This window comes from Xiphophorus maculatus, chromosome 6 (assembly GCF_002775205.1).
Source record: "Xiphophorus maculatus strain JP 163 A chromosome 6, X_maculatus-5.0-male, whole genome shotgun sequence".
In the NCBI taxonomy this organism is placed as follows: Eukaryota; Metazoa; Chordata; class Actinopteri; order Cyprinodontiformes; family Poeciliidae; genus Xiphophorus; species Xiphophorus maculatus.
This window is the reverse complement of record NC_036448.1, coordinates 3434975-3460109: the sequence shown is the minus strand read 5'-3', so window position 1 is coordinate 3460109 and position 25135 is coordinate 3434975. Positions and strand designations below refer to the sequence as shown.

The following is a 25135-nucleotide window of genomic DNA, read 5'->3' as shown; positions in this document are numbered from 1 at the left end:
TGAAATCATCACAAAACTCAGGTTGTCGTTGTCAGATATTATAAGTAGTTGAATAGTTTGGGACGCCAAGTGGATCGATTGCTGTAGGGATTTGGTGCTGCTTTAAAAGCCTCCTTGGCTCCCTGCAGAGTCTGCTATCTAAACGTCAGAACTTATCAGCTCTGTTTCCTACCATGGCCCTGGCCTGGCTCAGATAACCGTCGGTGTTGGACAAACATGTTTCTTTCTCTCTTCTGTTTCCGTCGTCTGCTCTTCTTGTCCTCCTTCTGGTCTCTTGTTTTTCACTTTTAGCAGTTGGCTCGCCCTCTGTCTTCTGATCAAAAGCGCTCCTCAGAAGTGGCTCAAAGTTCTCCATATCTACGTCCACCTGAAGGAAGAAAGAAAACGTGGCCCACTCAACGTCACGTTTACTTTATCGCTACGGATTTTTAATAATCTGCTGCTTGTGAAACTCGCCTCCAGAAGGTTGTGCGCTCTGCCATGCAGATACATCGTCAGGTTGGCCGAGATCGCTCTGGGCAGAAAGGACTTCGGAGAGAAAATCATGGATGTTTCTAGATTCTTTATCCCAAAGCCTGAAATGGAGAAGAAACAGGCAATACACCGTTAATGGCACTTGCTAGTTTTTAAGACTTTTATTTTTCTAAACCATTTTTTTAGTATCACAAAATGTACAAATCATGAAAAAGCTAAGAGTAAGAATTCAGGACTGGCTTTACACTTTATTTAAAGCAGGAAAGTCATTTTTAAACATTGTTTTCTGTTTAAGAACTTTTCATTAAAAGGAAAAGTCTAGTCCTATACACTGACAAATCAGACAATGCTAAATGGTTTAAAGAGAAAAGTTAACGGAAACCTTGCAACATGGATGTGAGGTCCTGAGAAATATAGAAAAGAATAGAGTAAGCACTCTTACTTCTGCAAAAAAAATTCTACACAGGAAAAGCGGGCTGGTTTGTGAAACTTAGCGAGGCCAGATTTTTCTCTTATTTACCAAAGATCTCGTTAAAACACTTTCCACCCCTTTAATTTGAAACAATTTTAAATTTTTAGTTGAAATGTTTTTAATTTGAAAACGTCTGCACGACCTGAGGGTTCATTGAGAATATCCGCTTCAATGGAAGGAGCCATCCAAGGCTGAGGGAAAAGGACGAAACACATTTCATGCCGTGTAGCGGCACAGGTGGCTCCAGCCTGGTCAGTATCAGTGTTGGTTGTAGCAAAACATTCCTCTGTTTGGAAAATGTGTTATTTCACCAAACCTTTTACTTTTGTGCCTCACATGTCAGTATGATTTGCTGATGTTCATGGATAGTATATGAAGAATTTTTCTCTATAACAAGGTTTTATAATGAACTCAAAATATGTGGAAAGTGAGACTATAAACTACTTCCGTTCACTACAGCAACGTTTTACAAAACTTCTCCATGGGACAAGAGTTAGGCTGCATAATATATTACGACCATATCATCATCATGTTCATGTGTGCAATATTTACATCGCAATGATTGTTGGCTAATATATCTCCAAGTTTTATAAGCCAGAATTTTACATGGTAATATAGCATTTAGCTAATGGGACAGAGGCTGCTGTCATTTATGGCATTGCCCAAAATGCTGAAGGTCACCAATGGTAGGGTTAACCTAACCCTAACTCTCACTGCAACATTTACCAGTTCAGATTTTTGATGAAAAATTGGAGAAAAGGAAGAGCTGAACTTTGGCTTTGAACATCAAAGTATCAATAACAGTCAGAACTGGACCCGAATTTACAATGTCTGCTTGGATACTGAAAGACTTTCATCAATTTTTTTTTCAGTTGTAATTGTTTTTAAATAGGTTTGTTATGGAGAGCTTTTAATTCTCTGGGTAGGTTGCTGGTCTGTTGGGTCTCCAATCTCCTGCTTCAGACTTTGCTGTCACTACTTTAGCGACGGCCAGTGTGTCACCGAGCTCTGAGACCTTTTGTACCCGGTATCTCTCTTTTGCAACCCTTCCGTGTTTTTCTTAACGTCACACTTGGGAAAGAGTTACATGTCAAATACAAGCAACCAAAAGGGACCGTAGTAAAAGCAATGATGCTAAGATTAGCATCCACAATAAATATGCTCTCCCTCCTTTTACCTGAAACAAAAGTATGATCTGAATAGGAGGAATATTTCCAAAACTCTGCCTCAAAATCTCTGCTTATAATGTCATCAGGCAGAAGCTGAATTAGTGTCTGCTTCACAGGATCCTCACTCCGCAGGATATTAGTGAGATGACTCCACACAAAGGACCCCACTGGAAAGACAAAAGAAGAAAGGGAACTTATTTCCAATAAAATATAACGCAAAAAGGTACAAGGAAATTGTCTTGCCTGTACAGTTCCACTAAAAACTAATCTGAATAAATTCTCAACTTAAAACAAGTATTTATGATATGTTTAAAGTCAATATTAAACTCCTAACTGTTATTTAGACTTGTGCTACAAATTCTGGGCATCCTGTCCAAGCACAGATTGGACCTTGGCTGGAGGTCTCGTTCTTCAGTGTTGTCTTCACCACTTCAAACACTTCCTGGTCGGGGCAGAGCATGAGCTGCTGGTATGCAGCCATCCTGACCTCAGGATCCTCCCGGGAACATCTGTACAGCTGCAACAGCACCGACCGCTGAGAGAAGGAAACCGCTGTCAGTAACTGATTACGATCTGACCACTTCACCTCAACCCAGCGCACATAGCAAATCAATTATCACTACATTTAAACATGCCTTAATGGGGATTGCTTTCGTTGGATTCCAACTTAGACTATTAAGCCACTGAATACATAATTAATCTAACTGGGGAAAAAACTATATTTTAAAGTGTTTGCTAGTTTTTACACCTTGGTTCTGACTTGACTGTGGTTTTAGACAGTGGTGGACAAAGCACTCAACGGCAGTACTTCAGTAAAAGTGTTGACAGTCATGGTTAAATGTTACTCAACTACAAGTAAAAAAGTACTCAACTTAAAGTACTTACTTTTGAAAATATCTAAGTCTTCAAAAGCACCATTTGTATATTCCAATAGCAGGATTTTGCTGGGATTGTTTTCATAATGCTTCTACAGAACCTTTTAACTGGCTGAAACCACCTTATGATGTATCCGAAAACACTCTGCTAAACGTCTAGCCCACCTATACAAACTTCAGAATAAATAAATATTTAAAACGTCTCTCCAAAAGGATAAAAACAGGAGAAACTATTTTTTCCCACAGACAACAACATTGGTAACTATAAATAATGCCATACTAGACAGAGAAGCTTACAAACATCAAACAACGAGCTAAAATGCGGTCATCTAGTCCACTTGAGTTTCTCTCCATCGCTGAGTTACGTTTGGATAAAAGCGGCAACTCAGCGCGCGACAGTTGGCGAGGATGACCTAATTCCAAACATTAGCAGTGAGCGGCGACTGTGATTGGTTCCCGGAGCATAGCGTGTGGCCAATTGCACTTCAGTAAATAAAAAAAGCAACAGCAGACTACAAAACTATGATGAGCCAAAAGGAAGTAAGACGGCGTATTATTTAAAAAAGGAGTAAATATCCGGAAGGAAAAAAAAAACCCTCAATTTTCTATTAAAGAAAAATAATCTGATATTTTGATATTAAAATCAGAAATGTGTGTATATATATATATATATATATATATATATATATATATATATATATATATATATATATATATATATATATATATATATATATATATATATATATATATATATATATATATATATATATACAAAAAAAACATCTGGAATTTTCTGAGTTTGAAAAGTCAAACATTTTATAGAAAAGAATAACATTTTGAGATTAATCTCAGAAATTTTATAGGACATTTCTGTCTTTCAAAAGTCAAAACTGTTCAAATTTTGAAAGTATGAAATGTCCTAGTTTTTCTGGAAAATTTCAGAAATTAATTAAACAATTTCTGAGGTTTGGCAGAAATGTACTTTTCTTTTCTTCTCTAGTAGCCCTGATATGTTGTTGTATTTTTGAAATATAGTGGCGTCGAAGTCATAAGTTCCCCAAGAAAATAAATACTCAAGTAAAGAAAAGATACTCAAAAAATACTAAAGTAAATGTTCTCCATTACTGCCCACCACTGGTTTTAAGAATCAACTCACATCAGCTGAGCATGGAAAGCGTCTGAAAGCTTTGACTGCGGCAACTTTGAGCTCCAGCTCAGTTTGGTGGCCCAGCAGGCAGTGACTCAACAGAGGAATAAAGTACGCTGCATTCACACCACTGTTTCCAATGGATTTCAATGCATAAATAAGCTGGAAGACACACAATTATATCTGCAAATGAGCAGCCAAATATTTTACAATCCATTTCAAAGACATGGTTTTTGCATTGAAGAGCACTGACTTCAGCTTGAAGACGTCGTACCTCTCTGATTTGATGAGGTTCCTTTTCCCCACACCCTGCATTCAGGGTTTCCTGAATTGTCTGCATGAAAAACTCAACCTGAGGCGTTTCACCGCAGGAAGCTTGAAACCTTTGGCACATCTGATAGATGAGAGATGATCCAGCCAGCATCGCTTTGGCCCGTAGCTCTTGACGTGCCAAAAAGCCCTTAAAAAGAATCAATATCTCAGTTTTTAAGTGAAATATTGCATGAATGAACTCAGCAGCTTTTGGTGAAAAGGTCCTACGTTGATGGAGCCAATGATCTGAGGTGATGGGTGCGGAATGAGGGCTAAGGTGGTCAGAAAAGAGTTAACCTGCCCTTCCTCCAGCTCATTATTCAGCACCAGCTCAGTCAGCAGCAGAATGCAGTTTTCAGATCCACACGGTGGTAATGCCTCCAGTAGTGGTTGCCTGTCAACAATAGCTAACATCAGTATCCATTTGTATGACCTTTAACCTCTGAGGTAAGAAAATCTGTTTTGAACCAGTGAACTTCAAACAGTGGCTGCGTTTCCATTAACCAGAAAATTGCGCAAACTGAAATCACAATAATATATTAGATTGTGGCAAACACGGCAATTAAAAGAACAAAAATCACATTTTTCGCTAAAAAGTTTTTATGTTAGGATGAAGTTGTTTTTCGGTCATACCAAAGTAGATGTGTTTCACAGAACTGCAATGGAAACACGTTTTTTTTTTTTGCATCACAGGAATCACGTGATCAACAGCCAGATGTTACTACTGGCAGAAACGACAAAGAAGATGACAGGAAGTAGATGGAGGATGATAGTTTGTTTTCTTTCTGGCTCCACCAGAGCTCACAGCATCACACGTTTCATAAAATGTTGTGTGTCATTGGAACGTGTTGAATCCATACCTCTTCTGTAAAATCGGCAACTACAATTTTTTCCAAAATGCCAGATATGTAGCCATTACCAAATATAAGGGGGTACATACAAATATAAGTGATCTTGAATTATAAATATTGTTTATATCCGTCACTGCCATTATTCTTAATGATTTTTTGCAGGAACAAACTTATTCACGTTTGATTGTTATTGCATTTCTTATTTAATGGAATCGCCGCAATTGCAAAGTTTTGTTTTTTCGACATTAGCAGAAAATAGACAAAGATTTGTGCACATTTGTAATGCACACAGCTAATACTGTTAATGATTTTTTTGAAGGACAAAAACACAGAAATGAATAAGTTATGAAATATATCATATTTGATATCTGAAGCAAATATGAGTAGATTGTTCTGATGCTTTCCATTCACTCAGAAAGTCTCAAGTTGTTCTGGTGTTTGTAATGACACCAGAACAACTTGATTATGTTTCACCTGAGTTTCCCATGACCAGCTTTACTGGATGTGAGATCACAGTTTATAAGATATATGAGTTGATACAATAAACACATCACAATTTGACATTTTATATGCCATTGGTTTGGCCTGAACTAGCTGATATTTATTTGCACTGACAAGATGGCTTCCTAATCACTGGTAGATTTCAGCTGATGTCTCATTTTTGACACTGAAATGATTCTAAACTAAAGCACCGATCAAGATGCATGAATATAGCCGTTATGGACCAACTGACCAGTCATTTCTGCACTTGAAAGAAGATTCTTGCCAAAGTGTTTTGAGTTGAGGAAGAGTCATGTCTTTGAGCTGGAACACCAGCTCCAGGAAGTTCAGGGAAATCTAGAAGAAGATCAGACACATTGTTAAATTTATGTTGTTTAAGCATTTGTTCCGAAAACATAAAACATCCCTTATGAATATACAGTCTGAAAGACCGTCAGACTGAGTATGATTACCTTCCCAGGAGACTCTGGGGCCCCAAGGGGGGAACCATGACACACAAATACAAAGATGCACTCAGTGATCTGGCAGAGTGTTAGCAATGTTGCTTTATTCACCTTCACTGCTAAATATAAACAGTGTGGAGCAGAAGAAATGAAGGTGGATGAAAACAGACTGTAGGTTACCAGCTGTGGATCCGAGGCAACGCTGCATAGCAACGCGACGGTCCGACCAACTTCCTGGAGACTTGTCGGCCTCGAAGGGCCTTCATCCTCAAACTGCAGGTCAGTGAACACACCAGGACTCAGGGACTCTGATGGAGCAAAGGAATATGTGGATCTGACTGCATGTCTGTCAGGAAGTACTGCTATTAAGGCAGGTTGTGTCCAAAGTGCGGCTCGGGGGTTATTTGTGGCACTTGGACTGATTTTGTGTGGCCCCCAGCTCCAGTTAAAGAACCATACAAATTTGGCCTCGTCCAGTGCAGGTGGTTGGTGAAGATGGAGACTTTTCATTTTCAATCAGGGTAAAAATGATTACTGTCATCATTTGTTTTACAATGGAGAATGTTGAGGGGGCAGTGTTATGTGCTTTCCAGGCGCATCGTGTCAATTTATAGGACAGTTAAGTAATATTAAGTAATACAGTAAGTATATATCAAACATGACTTATAGGAAATTTGACTTTTTTCATTGAATGGCTACTCTTTAGAAAAGAGACAGAGGTCTCTTTTTTTATCTGCTCTTTCTGAAACTCTGCCTTCAGGAAGTCATTACAACATCTCTCCTCTGTCAACCTGTCAACAGGTTTACCAGCATTTCACTGAGAAGTAGCTCCTATAATGATCTCAGCAGATGTGCAGTTCGACCAGGTGTTTGCTAATTGCTGCTGGCTAGTTTGAAGGAGCTGATTGAGGAGAGATGCTCTGTGAGGTGAAAGCTTGGAAGCTCACAAACTGCAGCTCAGAAGAGGAGCTTCGTCCTCGAAGGCGGAGCTAGGTCCACCCAGGCGTTTTGCACAGCTGAATGGTTGCCATGGAGATGAAAGGATTTGTCAAACATGCATGAAAGAATCAAAGCAACACTCCAGGTATGTCTTTGATGATAAACATAACACTGTTACTTTATGTACAACACAAAGTATTCATCTTTTTGTAACCTTTATAAGAAGTAGAATCATGTCTATCCAGAGGACTTTTAATAAAACGTAAACGTTGGTTGCAGCAAACTTTGAAAGAAAGTGACCCAAATTCTGTTTTTGTAATTGAGAATTTATTTGGTTAATTGAGCCCAAAAGAATTTGAAAATTAGATGTTTTTCTTTTGATTCAGCAAATATGCAAAAAAAAAAAATCCTTTCCAAGCTTTAGATCAACAATGATTAACACCCATTTTCTACAAAAATATTGGACTTATTTTATTTTTGCTTTTTTGTTCCTTTTAGCCCATGAGTAAATGTGACTTGATGATTTTTCCTCTTGTGACAAAACGTTTGGACACCAATGTACTAAGGAGTGGAAGTAGAATCGTCATGCTGACCTGCTCCGGTTGACGCTCCCGGCTGGGTTTTGAGCAGGAGCAACGTGGACACACTCTTTGTCTTTACAGGCCCTAATGGCGTCAAGGAAGTTGCCAACGATACAACCTCAGTACAGTTAACTTCTTCCACCATCGACTGGCCAGGCCGCTGGACACAGTGTAGCTCCATCCCCACCATCTAGACCAAGGGAATCACATGACATATTCTATTACAAACATCTGAAGTAACACCGAATCTTTTATATTTGGAGTTGTCACAAAGTTAAGTGTTTTTCTACATCCCGAGCCCAAACGGAAAAAATAAAATTACTTGTTGAAATTAGTTCAGCACGACGATGTTTTAACGTCGCCGTAGATGGGAAAAAAGGAAGTAATTTTCCACGAACAAAATCTCAAAGATTTTTTACCACAAATTTTAGATATTGAAAATTTTAAACTTTTGAAAATCAGAAGCTACCGCATTTCTTTCGTATAAATTTCCGAGACTAATCTCAAAATTTCAACTTTTTAGACTCAAAAATGACCAAATTCTTTTCAAGAAAACTTCTGAGATTAATCTCAAACTATGAGTTTTTTGGCAGATATTCACTGCTTTTGTTTCTATCTCCAAAGGCCCTAATAATATACCGTCGTGCTTTCGGACAGAGGAACTCACTGTGTCTTCGGTCAGAGTGACTGAATGAGGCCACAGGCGGTCCAGCCTGGACTGCTGGCACTGCCTCAGATCTCTGCTCTTCAGCAGTGTTGGTCCTCGCCTCTCGTATCTGCTGGTGCATGTTCCATGAACATCAGTCTGAGGAAAAACATCGGTGCAAGTCCTTTAAATGAACAGCGCAACAGACGTAATTTTATTAATATAGATGAAAAAGGGCTAGTTCCACTGGCAGATAAATTCACAAAAGACATTCTTCCCATTTCATAAGTGAAACAATTTGCCAGTGGAGCTAGAACCTTTTCATCAATATTAAGGAGTTATTGACTTAAGACAAGCTTCTATATCTTGCTAAAAAGTAACTTGTAAGTAACTTTCAAGTGTAATAAGATATTTGTACGTATGTAGACAAACATACGTTAGTAGTTTGGTTTTAGGGCCACAGAAATAGGTATTTGTCAAATCCCAGTGAACTGTGGCGAAGTTTGTAAAAACGTGAATCAGTTCAGACTCATGTCGTCTCCGTCCGCTCACCTCTGTCTCTTCTCTGAATTTGGCGACCATGGGGGAGGTCTGGAGCATGCTCAGTAGAGCCCGTTTAATGTTGAGAGCCCACACCTGCTCCCCCTCCTGGAGGCAGAGGGCTGTGACCTTTCCCCCCTGGAGGGAGAACTTGAGGCGCGTTCTCTCCAGTGACTCCCTGGGAAACAAAAACACCAGATGAGCCCATCTTCCTCCCCCTCATCCTCCTCCCAAGACAAGAGAACAAATAGAAGAGGCACATCTGAACAGAGTATCCCTATAATAGGAATCGTAGCTGAAGCATTCCAAGGGGGTATAAGGTTGCAGCAAACAGAGCGCAGACACAACTATGAGTTAAAATAATAATAATAATAAAAAAACAAAAACCTTTACAGGGTTTTACCTCAAAGTTTTTAGATGCAGGACAGAGTGTTCCCTCTGAGGGGACATACGCTTTATCTGGGAATTTCTTATCTGTTGGACAGGCAGACACTTGAAACCACAACACAACATGCTTTTAGATAGCCGGTTCAGAGCGGCTTTGAGCGAGAGCCGACCTGCATGGTTAGGTGGCAGTCGGAGACCGCCTCGATGTCCACCACGCACTCCAGGGCCAGGCCACTCCGGCCTCCACCCGAGCCATGGAGGGTGGTGCTGATGGCCGCGCTGTACCTGTAGGTGTATCTCACACCTTTCTGAGCGGAGAAGTCAGTGCTCTGAGACGCTAGGGGTGTAGAATTAGAAAGAAAATTTTAAAAAATCAAGTGATAAGTTCCTACTTTTGGAAAAGAAAAAAAATACCCTTTTTTTCATTATTGGTGTGTTTGCATGTAAGGCTGAAGTTAACAATTATTTTACTAAGCAATTCTTCTAACAATTAATCAGTTCTTCTGATGATTAATCGCATAAAAACTTGACACATTCTGCAGATTTTTCATTTCAGCATTTAAGCCTGTTTTAGGCAATATGAGAAATACACAAGAGTGCAAATAAACAAATAATTCAATTCATTTTTCAAACATGAAAATAAACATTTTGCTGAATAAATGCAATAAAACTGCTTTCCTTTAATGAAGCTGCATCTGCAGCTAAAAAGCACTTCTAACATCAACATGTGAAAAGTTCAGGCCTTTCTGCTCAAATTAACATCAATAATGTCATCAGTACAGTGTGGGACTGCTCTGGTAATTACGTTTTGGATTTATTGATTAATATTTGGATAGCAAAGGGTGCTAAACTGTAGGATTTTTGTTTTGTTTTTTACAATTTTGAGCCAGGCAGAGCTCAATTTTTGCTACTTGAGGAGTTCTGGGTAGAACATTTTTACATACAAAGAGTTTTTATCTTCATTACAAAATGTATATGTATTTGTACAGTTTTAACTCAATTACAGTGTTGCTCTTTCAGCAAATGGCCTTCCTTAGAGTCTCTATGCTCCACTTAATGATTAATCGATCACTAAATTAGTTGACGATTATTTCAGTTATCAATTAATCCCATTTTTTTTAGCCCTATTTGCATGCAACAATTTTAAACAACTTTATCCTGTGCAAGAAAAAAATATCTCACCGAGACAACTTGTGTCACAGATGACTGGCTCCACCAGAAGACAATCACCTACTAAACATAAGGTCCAATAGAAAAACAAAAACAAACAAAAAGAAAACACTCAACGTTAAGGTAAGCAGTAGTGATGATAAACGCTCTCACGTCTCATGTCATGATCTCAAATTTATCCACAAACATTAACATGAAATTAAAAAATCTCAACTCTTACCATGAAGAAGTAGAAAAATCAAAATAACACGTGGATAAGCAAGCAGCAACACGGACACGGCCATAGCAACCCAGAGTCAGCGCAGGTCCGGCAGCCTCGGCAACCTCAACATGTACATGAGGGATGAAAGTCAAGCTCTGTTCGCTTAACTCAATGGCCGGGCTTGTATGTGTGGACTTCCACTGTGACCCATCCTGCTCAAAGCAGCCAATCAAGACGCAGCTCCCGAGCTAAAAGCTACAAACACTCAACAGGCCAATCATTGGCGAGGCCTCGAGACTCAAAACACATGAAGATGTGTGGCCAAATTGGACACATGAGGCACATATGTAGAGAAAATGTAGGTTTAGTATATGGAACACACATCTGCTTGTAAATGTACTAGTATCCATTGACTTTTCCACATTTTGACATGCTACAACCACAGAACTTTCATGTATTTGACTAGGATTTTATGTGAAAATGGTGGATAATTGGGAAGAGGAAGGAAAATGAGACATTTCAGAATTTGTTGCAAGCATTTGCTCCACTTTACACAAAAATACTACATAAATTCCAGTCTAACCAATTGCTTTTGAGTTTCATAGTTAGCAAATAGATTCTACCTGTGTGGAATTACACTCAGTAAATCCAGCTCTTCTGTTTCTGGTCTCACAGGCTTTGTTAGAGAAAATTGGAGAACAAACAGCATGCAGTCCAAACAACACAGCAGACTGGAGGAAGATGCAGAGAAGTTTAAATCAGAAATAAATAACATCCCATAAATCTCTGCTACATCAATCCTGATGGAAAACCTGACGAAAGAGTGACCCAAATCCTGTATTTTGTTGATAAAAATAGACAAAAAATTATTTTCTTGGCCAAGAAAATAGAAAAGAGTCGGCCTCAAAAATATCTATTTATTTGAGATTCTTTTTAACAAGGCAAAACCTTGTTTGTGTTTTGATCTACAATAATTTACACATCCATTTCCTACAAAGAATAAGGTAGGCTACAGCTACCTTATTCTTTTAATCAAAATGCTGCACGCTAAGTCTGAAAAAAAATCATAACAAAAGTTGTTTTGTTATTTTTTTCGTTTTCAAAACTCTCATGTTTTTGGCCTCCAATCACTTATGACTTGACAATTTTGACTCATGCCACAAAGAGTTTGGCATGGGTTTGGCCTGCTGTACATCTAATGAAGCGGTATTTACATAGGAAGTGTTGGATAAGGTAACTGGAACACTTTGTAACAGCTAGATAGTATATTTGATCCGCAGGCCTTTGATCCTTTAATTAACAAACAAATAGTGCATATAGAATTGACAGACACAAGACTTATTATTTTTTATCATGTTTTTATGCAACAAGAATAGAAAAAGGCTAAGCTAGCTGATGTGCATCGTTCATTAGCAATTAACTAACAAAGACACACCGCAGCATTGTTTGTTAGCGTTAAGCTAAGCAAAGATTTTATTTCACAACACACTAACCCTGCCATTTTCTTCTTCAGACACTTTGTTGTAGATTGTAGGGTCATTATGTTGCATGACCTGATTGGTACCAATCTTCCACTGTGGGAGAGATGGTCTCACATTTGACTGGACCAGGGCAGGTTACCGGGTAACCAGCTCTTAAGAGTGATCATTTCAAAACCTCCAGGTTTTCCCAGCTTATCGTTTCTTTGGTCTGGCTTCCATTTGAGACGCAAGGCAAAGCGTGGGAATGTCCTGCTGTATGGTGCATAAAGCAATTAAGCTCTGCCCCTCCCCCACGGGTTGCTGCACACTCCAAGTCAGCTACAGTTAATTTTGAAGATTTTCAACCGATAAGGTGAGAAGCAGCATTTAGCTTCTAAGCACCACAACTCAAGAACAAACTTCTAGAAAACTGCAAAACAGCTGAAACACTGGTTCCTTTAAATCAAGGCTAAAACCCCCCACCTGTTTAGAGTTGCTTTCTACTGCTTTTCACTGACCAACATATTTAATATGTATTGATGATTTTGATGATGGTGAGAAGCAGCATTTAGCATCTAAGCACCACAACTCAAGAACAAACTTCTAGAAAACTGCAGTCATCAAAGTGCAGTGTTTGTTACTGGTTCCTAAATTGATAGTATGTGCTTATAACTTTTTATTTTTGTGTTTTTATGGTGCAATGCATTTTGAACAGCCTTGTTACTGAAACGGGCAATGCAAATAAACCTGATGGGCTTGACTGACTGGAGGTTGTTTCTGACGTGAGACGGATAACAAAACCAAATGCATTTTTGAAAAAATATATATATATTTAAGACTTTTTCCATTTTATTAAAAGAAAATTGAATGTCAAACATTATTTAAAAATTCATTCATTTTTTGAAGATTTTGATTCAACTAAGGATGGAGATCGCTTGAAAAAATAACACAATCTAAATTTTTGAAAAATAACATTTAAGATTTTTATTTACATTTTGTCAAAACAAATACAGCATGTCAAAAATTATTTAATTGCTTCTTAATAACCAATCTTTATACATGTTGCAGCAATACAGTCTTTTTTGGGGGGTGATTTATTTAGGCTGAAGTTGAAAGAGCTACTTGTCATCACCCTAATCTTTAGCTTTCTCCACATATCCTCTATCAGTTTTAGGATTTCAAAATGGCAATATTACTTCCAGCCAGAAGAAACATATTGGCAATACAAAAAGATCACTTTGAACCTGATTCTGCAAGGGGTGTGAATAGTTTTTAGCTGAATCAAGGTTAAGTTTTCCCATTGCTTTTAAGGGACACAAAACCACCTGCTTTCAATCATTTCTGGCTGCGATAGAAACGGACCATGGAGTGAAAAGTAATAGTCATTCATTTTGCATAAATATTTCATAAATCTGTGATATTTTGCTCAAAGTTTTCACACCATTAGTCTCTCATTCCAACCCAAGGTGACATTTGAGACTGAAATCGCACACTCAGCTTTCTGTGATAACAAAACAAGCCCAATCATCAGCCCCCCACCACCGTGCTTAACAGTTGGTGCATTTTCTGCTGTGCTTTCCAAGGACACTTCATAATGTCAAACATATTATTGTTTATTTGAAGTTTCATCTTCCGCCTTTGAACAATTTTGAACAATTACTTTTGTTTTTTTTTTAAATCAAAACCGTAATGTTTGTTTGGATGTGAGGAGGATCTATGCTCACCTAATAAAAAGCAACATTACTTGTGGAGGCTCGAAGACAAACCTGTTACAATGTTGTAGATATAAACTAAGATGGGAGGAATAAGTCTATATTGTGTTTCAAAAACCTAATTAAAAAAAAAAAAAAAAAAAAAGCTTGTCAGAAACAGGGATGAGTTTGGGATTTATCTACTCCCAGCCAATCAGCCACGTCCTCTAAGACTGGATGTGGAGGGAAAAAAGAAACTAAATTACCCAACAGGCGTCATCCCAGCCTCCTTTCCCCATCATTAAGCTGCTAGAGTGCCACCTACTTTCCACGATCCACCCGCCAGCAGCGTGGTCCACGCCCATAATGTGCGTATGGGTTCACGCCACCTTCTCGTGCGATGAAAAAAAAAAACAACAACCTTTTTTTCCCCAACTCAGAACGGTCAAAATACTATTCTTTCCCCCCTCGTATATTAAAGAGTAGGAGGTGCATTTTACATTCTGTCAAATATAACATTTCTTTGTTGATCAAAATGTTTTTGTGGCGTTAGTTTTAATGAAGTGATGATATGACAAACGACCGCATAACAAACAGTGCCCACGTTTTTTACATATAAATATATATATAAATAATTTGAACGCGACAACTATGGAAACGTTAGAATAAACACGGATATAGCATTTTAACATCTAATTGAAGATGAAAAAGTTTTCACCGACTTCCCGTGAACGCGCCGTTAGTCCGGACTAGAGAGGGGGGAGGAGGGGGGGCGTGGGCGTGGGTTGACCGGCTTTCTCGGAGGCTCAGACACAATGAACCGTCAGACGGAGAGGGGCACGCGCGTTGGGCCCGGGGCATTAGCATGATTTTAGAACATTAATATTTTTAGACGTGCCTTGATATTGTTTTGTAAACTTCCTCTTAAACTGCTGACACACCATATGACCGCATCAACTCTCGACTGGAAGCAGGTTGGACGTCGAGTTTGAGGAGAACGAGGTCGGGATCAGACCAACGTCACAGTTTGCCCCTCCTAGCGAGACTTTTCGTTCTTTTCCCCCCGCGGACACACACACACACACACACACACACACACACTAAAAAAAACCGAAACCAAACAAGATAAAAAATGTCGCTGCCTGCTTCGTCTGATTACTTCGCCGCGGAGTGTCTCGTCTCGATCTCCAGCGGTCCCGTACTGCACAGACCCACTCCGGTGGCCCCCGCCAGCCAGCCCGCCCCGGTGGGCCTTCACCCCGGGGAGCCCGACGGGTCGAGCGAGGACAGGGAAGTTCGAGAGACGCTGAGGCTGGAGGGAACCAACATGATGACGGTGGCCGGGATCCTCACCGACCTGCACAGCAAGTTCCGCCCGATGTCGGCCTACTCGGAGAGCAGCAACTCCTCGTGCGGTGGGGAGAGCGGGTACACCACGTTGTCCGACCCCACCACCCCGACCATGACCCCCTCCGCAACACCCGTCCCCGGACAGCAGCAGCATCATCTCCAGCAGCAGCACCACCGAGGGGCCGGGGGAGTCGGGCCTCCGCGGTCCCCCGTCAAGCGACATCAGTGCACTTTTGACGGATGCGACAGAGTTTACGGGAAATCATCGCACCTGAAGGCTCACATCCGGACACACACAGGTACACGACAGCCGCTTGATTACATCAGCACTTTACAGGACGTGTTAGCTAGCTTTATCCAGCTGCCCTGCTTTTGTTCTCCCCACCTTAATTACACCGTAGGAAATGCTTCGTGTGCCTAACTTTTATTAGCATGGCTGTTTTGTTTTTTTTTTATCCTCGTTGGGTTTGTTCGATAAACGTGGCCCCACAAAGAAGGGCAGAGAAAAAAAAACCGAACTCCCCTCGGTGACAAAGAAGTAAACTAACAAAAGAACAGGGCTGGACGTTAAAAACTGTGACGAAAGTTTTCCTCCCCGCTGGATTTGCATATGAAATGAACGTAAGACGAAACCTTAACGTCGGGGACACGGAGTTCAGAAGCAGACACGTTTCTGGCAGCAAGTGCAGGATGGGGGCGACTCTTCATCTTACCATCCTCTCTTTCTCTCTCTTTTCTCCGTATCACTTCTCTGTAATTCTGAATTATTCATACAAGTTTAGTTAGAACAGCCGCAGGAAGTCCCGTCCGGATATGGAAACGTGATTTCTTCCTGTAATCTATTAATTTTTAGCAATTCAACATTAAAATGGAGCTCAAGTGGTAGAAATAGGACCATGGGCGAACCTCTTCTTGCCTCTGCCCCTACACTTCCCATCGCCTCACACATAACCAAACACAAACACACTCCTCCTGACAAGCCCATCCTGTTAAAACAACAACTTTATTGTACAACCTATGGCATAATTTAATGACAAAAGATAGAAAAATGTTGCAATAATGCCAAAATCTTGTATGTCGGTTCAACAGTAAGTGAGTTACAGTTAATTGTGTGTCTCCATTTCACCTTGAAACGTGTGAAAAGTTATGCAACAAAACCACAAAATGTTCTTAATTTTACACAAAAATAGAGGGCTGGTGGGGGTTAACCACAGTGGATGATCTAACTTTAGCATTGGTTAGAATAAATGACGGTTAACTCACTTGACCTTTGACTTGACCTTTTAGTCAATCAAAACTGACACATTAATTGCTGTAGAATCACACATTACTTACTTTTACAAGTACAACTTTGAAAGTGAAATGCAAACTCTATTTCTGTGGTAAAACCAGATTTTGTAAGACTATGTAAGCATGTGGTCTTGTATCAAATTAGTGGAGTTTTCTTTAATTGCTTACAGAAATAGTATTTTACAGACTGGTTTATTATTAAAAACAGTAGAAAATACCCCTTCAGTGGAAATGACTACTTTTTGCTGCATAAAACACATTTTTTGAAAGTTAGATTTCACTACACATGTAATTAGCTTATACTATCATCTGGGACAGCGGATCAAATGGAAACATTTATGTTTGAGCTGTACATTGTCCATTTATAAATGAAATTTAATATTGATAGATATGCGTATATTTTTACAGGAAAAAAAATTCATTCAATATTTACAGATGAGCTTTTTTTATGTTTTCAGAAATAGAATAAAGTTGTAATAAACAAAGAATCTCACCAGACTCCTGAAACACTAGTTCTAATTTAGCACTAAGATAAGAGCTATGAATCGCTAACTTCCTGTCCATCAGTGACGTACGGCCATGTTTCTGTGCAACACTGAGGCATAACACCTTTTTTTCTTGAGTCCCGCCCCTTAGACTGTGCCGCCCTGGGCAATGAGCCACATTGGTTTCACCTTTTACTTTCCAACTTAAATATTCTCTATGCAAAAATCCAAGCTAAGCTATAAAACAGCAACCGAACATGTGGATCAAGGGGAGGAAACTTCGCGGCGAGAACTCACACTTGGACGTTCTCCAACAACAACGTGGTCAGGCTTTGTGAACATGGCAGCAGAGAGCATCACGACTGATCCTGGTGGCTTTGACTCACGTCTGCAGGAGATTAAAGATGACAGCGTGCGTAGGAGAGGCTGGCCGTGAGGAGAGAAACCCCACATGGGGGGTCGTCTTTTTAAATCTGAGCTTGCTTTCAGAGTGCAGGGAGATTTTCCACTAATTTTCCTCCATACAATACTTTATTGTACAGTGATAAAAACGACATACAGAAAGCTGTATTGTTGCCCTGAGAAGATTAATATATTATGCTCTAAGCCAGATTACTTAAAATAAGATGTATTCAATGCTTAGCATCAATGGTATTTACACTGTAAAATAATGTCCCGTTAATGTTTGGATTGTGCACATTATTAGTCATCCATTCAATCGACGCTGCACACATGCACAACTCTTAATTCTTACGTTTTATTTTAGAATCCAGCTTAATAATTGCTCAATGTTCATACAATTATTTAAAACACTTGAGTTCAGCTAACACTGATTTTCTTCATCTTAAACTTTGGTAATGTTTTTTTCAACTGGTGAGTCAATGTTAGAATCTCATTAATGCCACTCTTCCTTTAGTTGTGATTGCGTGTGCACTTGGCGAAAAAGGAGATTTAGAGTTCCACGCATTGCAGTCTGTGACAAATAATGCACCAGTGTGTCTACATACTTGCTTTGACATGATTCCTAATCGACATCGTCTTGAGTTTTAATAACTTTATATTTTAATACTCCTACTATTTAAAAGTAGTTCAACCTCTCTGTCTGTCTACACAAATGAACCTCCTGGCACCATGTTTAATTCCTAATAGGAAGTCGTATTTGTTCTGCAGGAATCTGATTGGCTTTGAGCTACAATGCCCCCTATGGGTTTGGCATGTTCAGAGGTAAATTTGTGAGGGCTCAGGTGGATGAAAACTTTTCTGACACCTATCCTGTGTGTACAAAATATTTTTTTTAAATGATGTGGTGGAGATATTTGTTTTGATGAAGATCCAGCTTCAAACTCAAAGTCCTCATGAGCTATGTCCTGATTGTTTAGATGTTTCCTGTCCAGCATACCTCAGTGAAATGGCAGTAGGTTTCTCAAAGTCTTGCTGACGATCTAATCATTTGATTAAAGTGTTTTAAAGCTAAGGGACACCTCAAAGTTAAATGACACCCACCCTGAAGGAGTGGAACTTGAGACCACTGCTTTAGCAAGCTATATGACTGTTAGCACAGTTTGCCTGGTTAGCATTACTTGCTGTAAACCTCAGTCTCCGCATTTCCAAATTTCTCCTGTGGCGTTTTAGCTCAATGTCTCTAAAAAAGGTACAAATTGATGTCCTGTGGCAGGCAGGTCTTTTTTTTTTCACAAATCACCCCACTAATAGTGAAAATGGCCTACCTTACTCTACACTCCAGTTTTAATGCATTTAAGAAAAGGGCTGAGGTGGGGAAGGCCCTACTGTCATCAAGCAGTAGAGTGTCCCAAACACCACCTTCAGCCCTGATTTCAATGTATTGTAGACTATACATATTTATATGTATCATTACTCACAGTAACGTAAACATATCACATACAAGGAAAGGAAGTTGTTGGGTGTGGGATGGTGCCATGGCCTCCCTCTGTTGCTTCCTTATGTCTGCGCTGGCTGGTGTGGACAACCTCACAGTCTCTGGTGGAGTGGCTCGCTCCACGATGGTGAGGATATTCTGGTTTGGCTTGAATTGGATCCCAGAGGATGGCCCAGCCCCTTGATCACCCTGGGGGCTGTCCAACGGGGTGGGATAACACGGTTCCCTTTACTTCCTCAGTCTTTCTAGGTACGCTGTGGATTGCTGGTCTCCGACCAGGGATTGGGGTATTTGCGGGGTTCCCTCTACTCGGTTTCTGTAGGTGAGGGACAATGAGGCCACTGGACCCCTGAGTACTGAGTGCTGTAAGGTTTATGCTCTTCTAAATATTTTAGCCTCATCTCAATTCCAGATGACAAATTAGCACAGTCACACCCCACCCATAGAAGTTCACATTATCATATCCAGAAGACTGAACGTCATACAAAACCAGATTCATGTGTCATTATGCAACCTGTCTACTTTGATGTCAGGACCAAATCTGGATTAATAAAATCACTCATCCAATGAAGAAGCCATCCCTAGATGTCCCTGTTGTAGGCCAAACTGGCCGTGGCAATGGAGGCAACCAGCATATCGTATGCCTGGAATGTTGAGGCAAGACACATGAAGAAAAGGCTTCAAACTGATTTCTTGGTGCATGTGTCACGCATAGTTTTATGACTTAAGATTAAATAAGAATGTATGTAAGTGAATGTTAATCTGTATTGTAACATTGGAGCTAAACCGCCAATGTCTTAATGGTTCTTTCCGCCCCACTGCAGGTGAGAGGCCTTTCCCCTGCACCTGGCCCAAGTGCGAGAAGAAGTTCGCACGCTCTGATGAGCTCGCCCGCCACACCCGCACCCACACGGGGGAGAAGCGCTTCCTGTGCCCGCTGTGCGACAAGCGCTTCATGCGCAGCGACCACCTGATTAAGCACGCCCGCCGCCACCCCGACTTCCAGCCCTCCTTGCTGGCTCGCTGCAAGGCCACGCCCACGTCTTCCCACCAACCCGCCCACACCTAGGAGGGCGCTTAGGTGATGTCCGTTTCAAAGTCAACCAGCTACAATCAAATCCACTGGGCCGTACTCCAAAACACACATGCACACACACGCAAGGAAGAGGTGAACATCTAAGAAATCTCCCCATTTCAGTCCTCACTTACCCAAAAAATTAACTCTTCGGACCTAGCGCTCTTCCGCTTGCGATTCCTGGTTGCACACGCGTGTATAGAAGTTTACAGAACAGCAGATTGGACTAAGCCTTCTGAGGTGTTAGAGCTTTACTGCAGGCGGGTAGAAATTACGCAGCGCTGCGTGAAACTGAACATATGCAAGAACAAAAGAGGAAGTGCTTTTAGAGATTCACCACAGAATGGCAGATGGATGGATTTTCTCCAGAACATAATTGGTTCCTCACCACCACCCTGAAATTTAAAGGTACAAAACACCTGTAAAATTCAATCATACCAAGAAACATTCCTGAAGCTTGCCTCCAACATAACGTTAATACTGTTTCCACCTTTTCTAACCAAAAAAAAAAACCCACAACTCACAGAATACCTCATTGTTTAACGCAGGTTCACGGCAGCACAATCAGTTTCAGTCCTGATGCTTTCTCTTTAGCTTCAACGAGAACGGTGGAGTGCATCCTAAGCCATAGAGAACTCCGAATCCTAACGTCTCAGATTCAAACACTTTTTTGCAAGTTGCAGGGATTTTTCACATTTTCTTTCATTTCTGTAAAAAAAAAAAAAGAAAAAAAAAAGATGATGTTCATACTTCTCCTCATTGAGATTTTCACTGGTTTCTCATGGTTCATCCTTAGGGCTAAGCGTTAAGTTTGTGATATTAGGTAGCCGGGCGGTGACTAGAACTTTTTTTAAATTTTTGCTGTTGCTTTGCTTTTTTTGAGTCCTAGCGATGAACCATTCATGTTTATTCATTAGTAGTGACTATATGTGGAATATCTTGTCGATATTCCCATCCGATCGCATCGTTTGGTCGGGAAGCAGAACACACCTCTCTGTAGACAAGCAGTTTGCACACCACTCTGAAGGCTAGAATCATTATCTTCACATAATACGCAGCAGTGTTATGTCTAATATTGATGCAATTGTATATAAGCTTTAAGCTTTTAATGTAGAATAAATGGTAATGCTACTAGCAGCAGAAATTATACATGTAGTCCTTATATTAGGGGTAATATTATGCTAGATAGGTTGGCATTGCCAGTGAGAGTTGGTGTGTGTGTTTTGTTTTCTTTTTTTTCTCTTTATAATTTGAAAGGATAGTGATTGAAATTGTAAGTGTGTGCGTGTGTAAAAGTTGGACTTTTTTTTTTTTTTACTTTTCTCGGCGGGGAAGAGAATGGATGTGTGTTTAGCTCGGTGCTGCCTTCAGATTAAAAGCATTCGATCCTCTGGCTTTGTCGGACCAGATGGTAGAATGTGTGGAAGTGCGTGGGATCAGGTGTGCCAGATGGATTTTTTTCCCCCCTCTCCTTCTTCTTCGACTTCTTTTTCTTCCAGTGCAGATAAACAAGTCGTACAGGTCCCACTGGAAGAATAATCTGATTGCAACAGTTTTTTTGTTTTGTTTTGGTTTTTTTGTGGAAATCCAAACATGGTTGCTAGGCATTTGGATCATCGGCACTGAAGAAAAGCTGGTGTCAGTAATAAGATGCAAACAAAACATGGCTGCCTTCACTTGACCAAAGGAAAGCAGCCAACAATTCTGACTGCTACATTGTCAGACCCGATGTGTTAACAAAACAAAAAAATAGTAGCAGCTTTTATTAGCCTAATAAGTTCAGTCTGGTGCTGCTTGCTTTGCTGCTTTGTCATTATGCATAGTAACAGTTTTCATCACGCTTCAGTCAAAATTTCAGTGGAGAAGAAAGAACATGCAGTTCATTCCTACACTGTTGCAGCCAGACATTCACTGATATGTGGAAGAGTATTATGGCTCCTGGCAAAAAAAAAGGATTCATGAAGTCAGATTTCTGGGAAAAAAGTTGGAATTCTGGGATTAAAGTCAGATTTTCATTCATTATTATTATTTCCCAGAGGCCCCAAATCCTCCTCCATAGATATCAGTTAGAACTTGTAGGGAAAAACAGGTTTTGTGGGTACAATACATGTTATTTACCAGCATGAAGTTGCTACTAGTTTACTTTGCGCACTGAGCACATTAATTAGCATATGGTCCATTTTGGGTTACATTAATTTACTTTTTCCCGACTCAATGCACAAATTATCGGAAACCCACTGCAACTATAAGTAGAGGGATGGGAACTGTAATTCCTGGCTGTTATATCGGGGAACAAAATGGCGAAGCAGCAAAGGTAACCCAGAACCATTTTTGTCAAACGAAAACGTACCAAATAAAACGTTTAAAACCTGCCGCATAAAACCCTCCAAAACATTAGAAAGAAAAGCAAATCATTCAGGAATAAGAAGGAGCCGGCATTACATTTTTAAGGAAAGACTAAAAATGACCAAAGTATTGTAGTAATTATTGAAAAATACAGTTACGTCAATGTTATTTGTAACATTCAAAATGCCTTGACATACCTTTAGCAGGTGAGCACGCGCCCCTTTTTCATACTCCACCCGAACAGGCGTTTTACTCCGAGGTACAGTTTTCACTAAAGCCTCCAGAGGGCGACGTAGAGCTGGGAAGAGACAAAAAAAAGGAAGCGAACGAAGCTAGACTCGATGTATCCTCCTCCCTGCGAGATGAATAATCCCCACGGGGAAAATGACAAATCTCTCTTCGCTCCTTTCCTTAAAAACAAGCGTTGTTGTTGGTTGTTGTTGTTGTTGTTGTTCTTCTTCTTCTGCTCAAGATTTAGCTTTTTTTGTGTGAATGGCGCTACCTTTTGGTTGGGTGCTTTATTGTTGCTGTCGAAGCGGGCAGTGGGCGCAGTTTGGAGCAACAGGTTCACTGCGCCACTTCCTGTTGCATCACAAGTAAAGGGGCTTTTAACCGAAAAATTTTCGCGACTGAAAATTTGAGTCATTCTGAAAAGCGGACCTTGGTACCAGTAACCGGGCCACGTATGTTCAGGAGTTTTTGCTCAAGGTGAAGCCAGTCTGTCTTTCGTGTCAGTGATTCCTACACTGTTTATCCCACATTCCTTTTGTCTCAGCGACCAGTTCTATCAGGAGACGTTTGAAAGCCTTGAGCATCGTCATGACTACTTATTCACCGTGTTTACAGCTGCATCATCACAAAGGTGGATATTCCATCAGAAACATGCAAGATGGCACTTCTTTTTTTTTTCCCTGAAAGATGCACATGGCTGAAGAGTGGAATGGCTTGCACTGTGACTGAGTCTCTACAAGCACGCACTGTGGAAACTTTGCTAATGTTTATAACAAATGGTTTGTATAAAAAGAGAATAAAACTGCCTTTTCCCCATTTGCTTTAAAAAGCGAGATAAACGAACCGGGTAGTCGTTGCTTTTATTATTTTTGTTGTTTTTCTTTTTAGTCTAACCTAGTTATCCAGGCCATTTCTTCTTGTGGAATTTCTTTCGTAGATGATTGTTGTACCTTGATCCTCCGACGTAATCTCTTCCGATTCAAGATGTCTTCCTCTCTATTTTTCACAAACGGCAGCAGTTCAATGTCGGTTCCGTGTCAGTGGGAACCCGTTGAAGTAAAAAAAACAAACAAAAAGAAAGCAACACTGATATTTTTATACACTTTTTTTTTCTGAAGGAGGTTTACTGCTGGCAGTAACCTACCAACACATGGACTGTTTAAAACAAAAGGAACAAACACAATCTACTTCTGTTTTCAGATGTCCTGCTGTCTCTCATGGCAGGTGGACGAGTCAGCTGACTCTTATAGCTATAAAATCACAAGAACATACCTCACAGTTTTACTTTGTTTTGCAGCGTCGGTGCAGATTCCCTCCAACCCTTTCTTTCCAGTATTCCCAGCTTGTCATTTAGCCTCTAGTTTTCCAAAGTTAGCTGAAGTCCTTTCCAACGGATAAATCATTCAACTTCCTTTAGGCTTTGGCTACAGCAGGGGTTTTTTTTCTAATAAAGGGTTTAAGTCAACTGCTGGTTAATGGAGTGACCTAAAAGGGGAAATGATTAGAACACAAAGTCTCAGTTTTGTAGAAGACATTATCCAGTTTGGATGAATCTCTTTTTTTATATTATTATTATTTTCTTTTCTGCTTTGAGGGACAACGATATCTCAACCACACTAATTCAGTTATGCACACTGTACAGGAAGTGGATGTGCTGTATTTTTATGTTTTATGATGGCTCATTTTTCTACAATGTTGGTTTTTTTTTTTAAAAAAAGCTCTCCTATTAAAGCTTTAGTTAAGGTCATTTGGAAGAACTGTGGAATTAAATAATAGCTACAAATGGCTGTTTTTTTATATTTATATTCTCAGGTGTCTTAAAATTGTAAGATTTGATTTTTTTTTAAGCATTGGAGTTTCAAAATTTTCCTGTGCAGCACCGATGTATAAGCATTTTATTACTTTTGTTTTGCTGATTAATTTATTACATATCAAAGACACATCATTTATGTGGTTTGTTTTCATAACACATTTTGTCATATGGGACTGTACTAATAGTACACTGTTTCAATGTTTGTTTTACTATTTCTTTTTTTTTTTTAAATAAAAAGTCTGACGTTCAGAACTTGTTTGTGTTTCCTTTTGCTTAGGCTGATAAAGACCATTAATGCACTGTATAATAAACACAGAAAACCTTTTTATGCTGTGTGAAATTAAGAAAAAAAATGATTCCTTAAATAATTTTCTAGTTCTTCAATCTCAGAAGCCTACATCTTAAAATTTGACTAAAAAACTTCTCCAGTTTGCTAAAAATTGTGCTAAAACAAATGCTTAAAATCACCAAGGTTTTGCAGTAATTATATAAAATATTTAAGAGAGATGCATCAATGTTATTTGTAACATTTACAAAGCTTTGACAAACCCCTAGTTGCCCCTTTTTCCATCCCATTTTCTCTCCGTCAGAAGAGCTGTTTCACTAAGAGGTACAGTTTTCACTACAGCCTCATAGGGGGCGACGTCGAGCTGAGAAGAGAGACAAAAAGAACCAAAAGAAGCCAGAGTCCACGTATCCTTCTTGTCTTCCCTGAGAGATTAATTATCCCCATTGGAAAAAAATGACAAATCTCTCCTCACTGTGTTCCTTAAAAACAAGCGCTG

General features: G+C 39.8%; 2 protein-coding genes across 5 annotated transcripts in view; one reads left to right on the top strand and one right to left on the bottom strand.

The window, feature by feature from the left end:
* The window catches only part of LOC102233917, a 56825-nt gene extending 45743 nt beyond the window's left edge, over nucleotides 1–11082 (bottom strand). For 2 of the 4 annotated variants that reach the window (XM_023335804.1, XM_023335807.1), the window contains exons 1-16: nucleotides 10731–11082; nucleotides 10523–10573; nucleotides 9511–9677; nucleotides 9357–9427; nucleotides 8966–9131; nucleotides 8435–8572; nucleotides 7780–7957; nucleotides 6428–6555; nucleotides 6037–6140; nucleotides 4681–4846; nucleotides 4394–4600; nucleotides 4150–4302; nucleotides 2506–2650; nucleotides 2124–2282; nucleotides 457–575; nucleotides 173–367 (exon numbers count right to left, since the gene is read on the bottom strand). In XM_023335804.1, coding sequence (XP_023191572.1) covers nucleotides 173–367; nucleotides 457–575; nucleotides 2124–2282; nucleotides 2506–2650; nucleotides 4150–4302; nucleotides 4394–4600; nucleotides 4681–4846; nucleotides 6037–6140; nucleotides 6428–6555; nucleotides 7780–7957; nucleotides 8435–8572; nucleotides 8966–9131; nucleotides 9357–9427; nucleotides 9511–9677; nucleotides 10523–10573; nucleotides 10731–10794 — 2211 coding nt within the window. In that variant the 5' untranslated portion in view covers nucleotides 10795–11082. The remainder of the gene's footprint in view (nucleotides 1–172; nucleotides 368–456; nucleotides 576–2123; nucleotides 2283–2505; nucleotides 2651–4149; nucleotides 4303–4393; nucleotides 4601–4680; nucleotides 4847–6036; nucleotides 6141–6427; nucleotides 6556–7779; nucleotides 7958–8434; nucleotides 8573–8965; nucleotides 9132–9356; nucleotides 9428–9510; nucleotides 9678–10522; nucleotides 10574–10730) is intronic. The other 2 variants (XM_023335806.1, XM_023335805.1) reach the window with 2 other exon arrangements.
* Nucleotides 11083–13173: 2091 nt separating this feature from the next.
* Nucleotides 13174–24596, top strand: LOC102233659 (Krueppel-like factor 9). The gene is made up of 2 exons (XM_005802414.3): nucleotides 13174–15512; nucleotides 19710–24596. Exons 1-2 carry the CDS (start codon nucleotides 14996–14998, stop codon nucleotides 19952–19954), a joined length of 762 nt encoding a protein of 253 aa, XP_005802471.2. The 5' UTR covers nucleotides 13174–14995; the 3' UTR covers nucleotides 19955–24596.
* The last annotated feature ends 539 nt before the right edge of the window (nucleotides 24597–25135 follow it).

Excerpts from the sequence above, each read along its gene's own strand:
- LOC102233659 (XM_005802414.3), top strand. The coding sequence starts at position 14,996 with ATGTCGCTGCCTGCTTCGTCTGATTACTTCGCCGCGGAGTGTCTCGTC. Across the intron at positions 15,513-19,709 it reads TCACATCCGGACACACACAG|GTGAGAGGCCTTTCCCCTGC; the intron begins GTACACGACAGC and ends GCCCCACTGCAG.